General features: G+C 36.3%; 2 protein-coding genes and 1 long non-coding RNA gene across 3 annotated transcripts; all 3 read left to right on the top strand.

The window, feature by feature from the left end:
* The first annotated feature begins 58 nt into the window (after window positions 1-58).
* Window positions 59-3,361, top strand: LOC131230433 (uncharacterized). The gene is made up of 5 exons (XM_058226359.1): window positions 59-109; window positions 1,645-1,843; window positions 1,946-2,037; window positions 2,174-2,361; window positions 3,286-3,361. The coding sequence occupies exons 1-5, from the start codon at window positions 59-61 to the stop codon at window positions 3,359-3,361; spliced, it is 606 nt and encodes a 201-aa protein (XP_058082342.1).
* On the top strand, window positions 3,292-4,235 carry LOC131230432 (protein FAR1-RELATED SEQUENCE 5-like). The gene is made up of 2 exons (XM_058226358.1): window positions 3,292-3,585; window positions 3,817-4,235. The coding sequence occupies exons 1-2, from the start codon at window positions 3,381-3,383 to the stop codon at window positions 4,233-4,235; spliced, it is 624 nt and encodes a 207-aa protein (XP_058082341.1). The 5' UTR covers window positions 3,292-3,380.
* A 1,836-nt stretch (window positions 4,236-6,071) lies between these two features.
* Window positions 6,072-7,454, top strand: LOC131230378 (uncharacterized). Its single transcript, XR_009164002.1, has 2 exons — window positions 6,072-6,243; window positions 6,877-7,454. It is a non-coding gene; the product is annotated as an uncharacterized LOC131230378 (long non-coding RNA).
* Window positions 7,455-9,591: the final 2,137 nt, after the last annotated feature.

Genomic DNA, 9,591 nt, shown 5'->3' with positions numbered 1-9,591 from the left:
ATGGCCCACCTCAATGTTGAATCAAATTGATTTTGGGTTCAAGGCCAAACCAGGGGCGATGTACCCGTTGAACGGCGTGGATTTCATGGACGTCGATTCGTTTCTCCATGTTAGAGAAATTAACCTGATATATACTTAGCTACGTAAGGTTTTCCTTTCCGGACTGGGGTAGAACATGCAAAAATCTATGAACCCCACGATGATGTATGTGTTTTATCCACGCCGTCCATTCATCTTGCTACATCATTTTTTAGCATTATGCCAAAAATGAGTTAGATCCAAAGCTCAAGTGGACCACACCACATGAAGCAGTGGGGATTGAATGCCCACCTTTGAAAACCCACGGAAGATTTGGACCAAGCTTCCATGTCCGGTTGACTGGGCCGCGTCATTTTTGGGTCATGCCCTTAAAATGATCTGGTGGGGCCCACAGAGTTTTGCCCACGTAAGGTTTGGATATAACACAACCACGGGGAAACGGATTGGCTACTCCCCCTGACACCAAGCCCGTGGCTGGTGGTCGGTGCTCTGTGGACCCCACCACCATGATGTATGTGTTTCATCCATTCCGTTCATCCACTTTTACATATCATTTTAGGGCTTGATGCAAAAAATTAGAGGTATATAAATCTCATTGGACCACACCACATGAAAACAATAGCAATTGAATATCCACCATTAAAATCTTCCTAAGGCCCACTGTACTTTTTATTTGACATCCAACTGTTGATTAGGTCATACAGGCCCAGATGAAGGGAAAAAAACAAAAATCAACTTGATCCAAAACTTCCATGGCCCCAAAATGTTTTTAATGGTCGACGCTCATTCAACACTGTTTCCTGTAACGTGGTCCATTTGAGACTGTGATATATCTCATTTTTGGTCTCATATCGTAAAATGATCTATAAAAATTGATGGACGGCGTGGATGAAAACAGACATCATGGTGGGGCCCACATAGCACCGACCATCAGCCATTGGCCGGTGTCAGGGGGCGTAGCCAATCCGTTTCCCTTCAAAGGATATCACAGTTCCATGGGCCCCACAATGATGTATTTATAATATTCACACCGTTCATCCATTTTTTGAGACCATTTTAGGTGGCACTTAGAAATTGCACACGTGGCGTACAATCGGTCAAATTAAAACGTCAAAATTATCATGCCCAATGTAGATATGTAATTTTATTTTTATTTTTTAAAAAGAAAAGCTTGCTTGATAATCTGACCATCGGATAGGTGGACATTTGTTGGATGGTTCAAAATGAAAAATAAAAATCCAACGGTCCTGTTCCCAAAAACAAGTGTCCATTAATCAAAGGTTAGGACTTCTCAACTAATCTGATATTGAGAAGGTGATTTGGAGACAGTGCGATTCACAAAATATCCAGATTATTTGAGCTGATACATGCCACTTGTACAATTTCTCAGTGCCTGCGTATCAATCGTCATACACAGCCCGAGTATCATATTAATGGTGGAAATTCAATCCCTATTGTATAGTTCACCTGAGATTTGGATCTACCTCGTTTTTATCTTTTGGAGTCCGGATCCTCTGTTACCGGGTAAACGGAGAATTCCTGTTACCCTGATCCTCATTGGTCCACGTCACCACTCACTTAAAAAATAAAAAATATAAAAGAAAGCTCTGGACACCAAACCATTATAAAAAAAACCAGAAAAAGAAAACGGGAAGGGAGGGAAAAGAAAAAGAGGGTGTGTTTCGTGACCTCCGACTCGCCCTTCTCGTCAACGAGTTCGCCGACTCGGACGTCGACTCGCTCCTCCTCGACTCCACCCACCTCAACGCTGCTTTCAATCTCTCCACAGTCTCCCTCACCCACGGTCAGTAAATCCCCAAAATACCCTTCTCCTTCTTCCAAATTCCTCACCACCTCCCTTTCTCACTACCAAATTGCCCTTATGTTTCCTTCTATTTTCCATTAGGCTGCGGTTGTTGCGATGTAAGCGGGCCTTTTAGAGAATCTCTGCAGCGGATTGTCGATAGCAAGCACAATTTCGACGGCCTCCTCGTAGAGGTATTGTTCCTTTGTTGGTTCCGTTGCCTACCTCACTTGCATACATTCAAAGTCCAATTTTTTGAATTTTTAGTCCGATGCTTTTCGGATTTCCAAAATTTTCATACAAAAAGTTAAAGGAGGGTGTGTTTCGTAGACATCCGGGCTTGAGAAGCCAGAGAAGTTTGTAGCGGAGTTAGAGGAAGTCGGCATAAATCTGGATTGGATTATTGCTGTGGTGGATGCTGAATCACTTCCCAAGATCTTAAGCATGGATGTTGTGAAGCAGCAGTTGCAGCATGTGGATCTACCTGATAGGAATGATCACATGCATTATCCAGCCCTGTGTTCCCTGCCAACATGTCATGTGTGTAGGATATCTGGGCCATGCGAAAGAAAGAATGTGGATGGTTCATTTAAAAAGGAAGCAACAATTTGAATGGTCTGGATTGCTGTACCTGTACCACCATGTGACGGACAGGGAACCAGATTGTTTTTTCCAACCAACTTAATTGCCCTGATTGTTTTGTTAAATTACCAAAAAAGCCAAGCACTTATCATGGTATGGATAATAAGTATAGGGAATGATCACATACTCAGACGTATTTCAATTCAATTTGTGGGGCCTACTTTAATGTGTGAAGAATCCAAACCATGCATCAGGTGATCCACGTCCTGCTCATTATATAACTCAAAAACTAGGCTGAGTCCGGATCCTCTTATTTGGTAAACAGGGATTCCCTGATTGCCTAATCTTCTTGCTTTTGGATGGCCTTTTTTGCCTGTAAATCATTTGACAGACTGTAAATGATTTGCAGTATTTATAGGAAAAAAGTTTGGATTTCATTTACAGGCTCAAATGGTTCTCCATTCACAGGACTTAAAATGTTTTACAGGCTATCCAAACGCACACAATCATTTACCTGTAAATCATTTACTGCTTAAAGCCAAACAGAACAGGCACCTGTAAATCATTTGCAACTTAAACCATGCCGCAAAGGAAGGATGTCTCCTCTTAAAATGTTCACAAGACTACTTTGATTGATCATTATAGGTCATTAATTAGGCCATTCAAAACTCTAGTGGCTCACAGATTATATAGGATTTGGGGATAACATTCGTCGATTGCTCTTAATGGTGACCCCGTAGATTTATTTAAAAATTTTTTAGATTTATTTGAAGTGTTTTATGTTAGATGACGGGTTATATATATTATACAATTTTTTTTTTTAAATTAGTCCTCATGTTAAATTTCTCTTGACATTATAGGTCAATTGAAAATAGAGCTCTTATGGCTTTTTTGCACGCCATGCCTGGTGGATTCTATGCCTCATTCATGACGTGATATAGACATCGACTCAGCAATGAAAGTTGGTATGAATGATCCAGACATGGATGAAAAGGTATCGAATCCAGAAATTAGTATGGAGTTTAAAACAGAGAAAGATGCATATGATTTTTACAATAGTTTCGGAAGAAAAGTCGGTTTCAGTATTCGAAAGCATAGTGTAAAAAAAGACAAAAAGACAGGTGTATTGAAAATGAGAGATTTTGTTTGTTCCAAAGAAGGTAAACGTTCATTTGATAAACGTGATGTTAATGTGAAGCATCATCGGGATGAAACAAGAACAGGTTGTGAGGCACATATGAAAATTAGATTGGGAGTTGACGGAAAATATCGTGTTACTGATATTAAGATTGATCATAATCATATTCTTGCATCTCCTGAAGAAGCTCATTTGTTGAGATCACGACGGAAATTTACTTAAGAAGTAGTTGCCGATAATTGTGATAATGCAGGTATAAAGCCAAAAGCGAAATATGATTTCATGACTAAACAAGCCGGTGGTCGACAGAATGTTGGATATAATTTGGTAGATTACAAGAATTATTTACGGACGAAAAGGGTGAAAGCAATGAAGAAATTTGATGACGAAGGTCTTTTGATATTTTTTAAAAGAAAGCAAGCTGAAGATCCAATGTTCTTTTATTGTATTCAATTTGATGTTCAAGATTGTATCACCAACATTTTTTGGACAGATGGAAGAATGATTTTAGATTATGAACATTTTGAAGATGTGATTTGCTTTGACACAACGTATAAAACAAATGAGTATGGATGGCCATTTGCACCATTTATTGGTGTTAATCATCATAGACAGATAGTTATATTTGGGGCTGCACTCCTCTACGATGAAACAATCGATTCTTTCAGATAGTTGTTTAGAACATTCTGTGATGCAATGTGTAGAAAAGAACCCCAAACCATTCTCACAGATCAGGATAAGGCTATGTCAAATGCCATCAAGATAGAGTTACCTGGAACGGTTCACCATATTTGTGTATGGCATATGTTTTAGAATGCTTGCAAACATCTAAGTCATCTATTTTGTTCTTCTAAGTCGTTTGGCAATGATTTTAGTAGATTTGTATATAATTTTGATGAGGAGCATGAATTTCTTGGAGCATGGGAAAGAATGATCATGAAATATAATCTCACAGATACTATATGGTTACAACAGTTATTCAATGAAAAGGAGAAGTGGGCATTAGTATATGGAAAGAATAGTTTTTGTGCAAATATGAAGAGCACGCAGCGTTGTGAAAGTTTAAATAAGGATTTGAAGAAATACTTGCATCCTGGTCAAAATATAATCAGATTTTTTGAACATTTCGAACGCTTGGTGGATGATAGACGAAATGCAGAATTAAAAGCCAATTTCAAAATGACCCAAAGTTCACCAATTGTAACTTTTCCTGTTAGCATCCTAAATCACGCAACTAGTGTATATACACCAACTATTTTCAAATTATTTCAAGCAGAATTTGATGATAGCCTTGATCAAATAGTGGAACAAGTAGATGAGTCTGGTACAGTCAGAAAATATCAAGTTTTGAATAGAAGAAATCAAAATCTTCACATTGTTACTGTTGACTCAATGGACGAGTCCATCACTTGCAACTGTAGAAAGTTTGAATTCACGAGTATTTTGTGTTCCCATGCATTAAAAGCTACAAATCATACCCTCACAAATATCATGGCTAAGTACATCTTGAAAAGGTGGACTCGAGAAGCTGCTTCAATTTCATTCTCCTCATTAAGTAGTGGAAGTGACTCCATTGACAAAAGCAAGAAATCACAATCCCGGCGTTACAATAATTTATTTTGCAATTTTATGAAATTAGCAACAATGGGTTGTGAAAGTGAAGAAGCATTTGAATGTGCTTCCAAGCATTTAGAATGGATGTTACAAGATTTGAAAAAGATTTTGAAAGCAAAAGAAAATGAAAAAGAACCCTCATCACATGTTGAAAGCCTAAGTAATGAAAAAGGCGTTCAAGCTTATCGGGTAAAATTCGAAGATGGTGATGTGCAACAAAGAAGTGAAATCATTAAAATTAAAAAAGAAGCTCATGAGAAAGCAATGGAAAGTTATTATATCAAAAGAAAAAGCGCTGAAATCATTGAAGTAAGAGAAAAAGCTCATGAAATTAAAAGAAAAGAGAATTGTCGTGGTAAACGTAGAATTAAGAATAGCTTGGAGAGAGGAAAATCGAAAAGATGTCGACAGAAAGAGCAGAGAGATACACCAAATCCAGTCCATCCCAATCAACAGCCCACATTAGTACGCTCTAATGTTCAATCTCCATTTGCTCAGGTAGCATTTTGATTACCCTTAGAGGAATGAAAATTTATTTTATAGTGAAATTGAAATTTTTCAATGAACTTAATATTTACTTGTACATTATGTTAGGTATACAATAATGTCGGGCCTCTCCCCATAACCACGTAATATATACCGAAAGCACAGATTCAACCGCAACTCTCTCCTTCTTGGTGTCAACCACAGCTGTTTCCTTCCATGGATCAACCACATCCATATATCCAGCATGAAGTTGATTCAAATTTTCATATGCTTGATAATTTCAACTTTACACAATTACTCTAGGTAATGAATAACATTTAAGGAAAGCTGATATAGTTTAGTTTTGTAAAATGAAAGTATATGCATATGTAAACTTAGGTATTTTAGTAATTAAAAAAGTAATTGTTATTCAATTTGAACTTTGATTTGAATTATATCTTAATGAAATTAACTCAAAATTTATGGAATGTTGACTGTGTAGTATCCTGTTACATCTGGTGCATTCCAACAGTTCATGGTAAGAGGCAGTAATTCAAAATTTGGAACAGAGGAACAATGACCTTTATCGAAATAGAATATGGTAAGGTTCATCGTATCTAATATCTTCTTAAATCATTTTCAGATTTTTCCTAAAATATCTTAGCCCCTAAGTATAATCACATACTCCATCCTCATCACACCCTTATGTGTAATCACATCACACTTCCTTATAATGCACAACAGATCGTCTAGTGTATGCCAATCACACTCCACCATCCATATCACATCCTTAAGTTGAACCTCAACACACACTTCATCACCAATATGATACTGTCAAGTGCAATGGGACCACTCTAACTGAAAATCCCTTCGCATCCTAAAGTGGAACCAAGTTATACTCCCAATCAACCACATCACACTCTCAATGGTAATCCCATCACATATTCTAACTCAGATATATACTACAACTACATCACATTCTTAAGTGTAACCAACTCACACACACCTTCATTTTCTCCTAAATGTAAATGCATCACATTTACATAAATGCATATCATATGATCAAGTGCAACCTAATCACACTATCATTAAAACCCTATCATCTTTGTCTTCAAATCTCTTTGCATTCTCATGTACAATGTAAATATATACATCTCCAAGTGTATAACCCAAATATACAAAACGTGGATTAAATGTGTAACTATATGTTGCTTTCATTCATTTTTTTTTTCAGGCATTGCTTTGAATTAGGAATGGTGTGTTGTTATTAATGGGATCTTCATGAGGGTGAACTTCATTTTGAATTATATGCTACGGGAGGGCAATTCAGTTATGGATGGGCTTATGCAGATAAGAAGTTCAAGCAACAACAACTCCTTCGTTATATGCTGCAGGAGGGTAATTCAGTTGTGCTAAGGATAATTGTTCAAGTCGAAGGATGCCCAGATTTTGGCATGTTTTAAGAATTCAGAATGACTATATTTTTTTTATTCTTTTTTGGTTTATAACAAATGTACATTTTGTATAATATACATGCCTTATACGATAGGTGGGGTCTTTTTTTTTTTTGTGGGGCCTATCCTAGTTCATGTACATTTTGTGCAACTATAGGTCCATTATACGATACGCGAGGAAGGTGAACTCCATTTCTTCTTTTTTTTCTTTTTTTTTTTGTGGGGCCCACTTGAATTAATATACATTTTGTGTTGTTTAAATGCATTATACGTTATGTGAGGCATGTTTCTTTTTTGTGGGTCTTCAAGAATTCATGTACAGTAATTTTGAAAATTGATGAAATTACATATTAAAATTTTACTTATTGATGTAATGAAATACTATTTACATATTGAATTTTTACCTTTAAGATGCGATAATGATCAAGGAAATTGAAGTCATGCAAGTGACAAGTTTAGAGATTGTTGGAGGCTCTTGAGGCTCTTCAATTGAATCGGTGCTTACTTTTGATGATTTACAAACACAACATACTTGTATAACAAATATCATATCTCCAAGCTTAGGTGTTGAATTGCAATTTTTGTCATCTTAATTGTTGGGTTTGATTTTGATGCTTCTTACCTTAATTAGTATTCAACAGGTTGGGGCTGGTGCTGTTTTGGGATGTACAGTATCCTAGATAACTCTATTCAACATCCAAGCATGACATTTTATTTACCAACTGACATGACCTCTTATTTAACTAAATTTTGTGACTTGAATTTATCTAGGTAACTATTACTTTTGCTTTATCACCTACGATTATTATTATTATTATTATTATTACTTTTTTGCTATTTTTTTATGTAATTTCTTTTGAGGGTTTTAAATGAATGAAGATTGAAAACTGGAAATAGAAAAATAAATTATAATGTTCGCCAAAATAAACAACCATATCACATTTCTAAGTGAAATCACTTCACACTCACACAACCATATCATATCCTCAAGTGCAACCTTATCACATAGTCTATCAATTGTATCACATTCTTAAGTGGATCCACCACACCAACTTTTAAACAACCATATCATATCCTCAAGTGCAACCTCATCACACAGTCCATCAACTGTATCATATTCTCAAGTGGAATCACATCACACTATCGTCTCAACCATGTCATGCACTCAAGTGCAACCTAATCAAATAGTCCATCAACCATATAATATCCTCAAGTGTAACCACATCACATTATCATACAACCATATCATATCCTCAGGTGCAAACTCATCACGCTGTCCATCAATCGTATCACATTCTCAAGTGGATACATACCTTATCACACTATCACACTACCATACCACATCCTTAAGTATAACTCCATCACGTTGTCCATCAACTGTATCACATTCTCAAGTGGACACATCACACTCACTCAACCACATATCATATCCTCAAGTGTAACCTCATCACATAGTCCTTCAATTTCTTTCATTCTCAAGTGTAACTTCATCACACAGTCGCACTACAATATCATATCCTCAAGCGTTACGTCATCACATAGTCCATCAATTATATCATGTTTTCAAGTGTAACATGATCACACTGTCACACAACCATGGATTATCCAATGTCATGACATAGTCCATCAACCATATCATATTCCCAAGTGAAGATCATTTATCACACTCTCACACAATCATATCATATTTTCAAGTGCAAATAGTCCATCAACCATATCGCATTCTTCAATCTGGAACCACTTTTCATTGTCACATAATCATATCATATGCATATGTGCAACCTAATCACATGGTATATCAACTATATCATATTCTCAAATGTAACCACATCATACTATCACACAACCATATCATATCCTCCAATGCAACCTCATTACATAGTACGATAACTATATCACATTCTCAAGTGGAACCATATCACACCGTCACACAACCATATCATATTCTCAAGCACAACCTTATCATATAGTCTATCAACCATATCATATTCTCAAGTAGACCACTTCACACTATCACACAACTATATCATATCCTTAAGGGTAACCTCATCACTTAGTCCGTCAACTGTATCACATTCTCAAGCGTAGCCCCATCATACTGGGACAATATTATATCAATGCCTTAAGTATAATCTCATTAAATAGTCCATCAACTATATCACTTCCATAGATGCATGTACCTATTCTGATATAGATTGTACTCTCTTACATGGTGTCTGCCACTTCTTTTATTTATATTTAGAAATTTTCCAACCCTATAAAAAAAATACAAAAAACAATTTATCTTACCTGCATTGGGACGCCTTCTAGTAATCCGGTAAATGCTTGTGTAACCGCCAGTAAAGGCATGTGGAAATGCCAGTAAAAAGTCTGTATATGTGCAGGCCAATGTTTATTATATTTGATTGTAACGTGCATTTTTTTTTTGGTTTACATAGTTAAAATTTAAAAGATAATATTATATAAATGAGTCCAGATCCTTTGTTATTTGGTAA

The sequence above is a fragment of the Magnolia sinica genome, chromosome 17 (genome assembly GCF_029962835.1).
Source record: "Magnolia sinica isolate HGM2019 chromosome 17, MsV1, whole genome shotgun sequence".
Lineage (NCBI taxonomy): Eukaryota > Viridiplantae > Streptophyta > Magnoliopsida > Magnoliales > Magnoliaceae > Magnolia > Magnolia sinica.
The sequence above is the reverse complement of the archived record's forward strand: the minus strand, read 5'-3'. Positions and strand labels throughout refer to the sequence as shown.

Bases quoted from the DNA above. Each gene is read 5' to 3' on its own strand.
- LOC131230433 (XM_058226359.1), top strand. From the start codon at position 59: ATGTACCCGTTGAACGGCGTGGATTTCATGGACGTCGATTCGTTTCTC. The intron at 2,038-2,173 runs GTATTGTTCCTT...TGTGTTTCGTAG, and splicing joins TCGACGGCCTCCTCGTAGAG to ACATCCGGGCTTGAGAAGCC. The intron at 2,362-3,285 runs GTGTTCCCTGCC...TTGACATTATAG, and splicing joins CACATGCATTATCCAGCCCT to GTCAATTGAAAATAGAGCTC.
- LOC131230432 (XM_058226358.1), top strand. From the start codon at position 3,381: ATGAAAGTTGGTATGAATGATCCAGACATGGATGAAAAGGTATCGAAT. The intron at 3,586-3,816 runs GTAAACGTTCAT...GTGATAATGCAG, and splicing joins TTTTGTTTGTTCCAAAGAAG to GTATAAAGCCAAAAGCGAAA.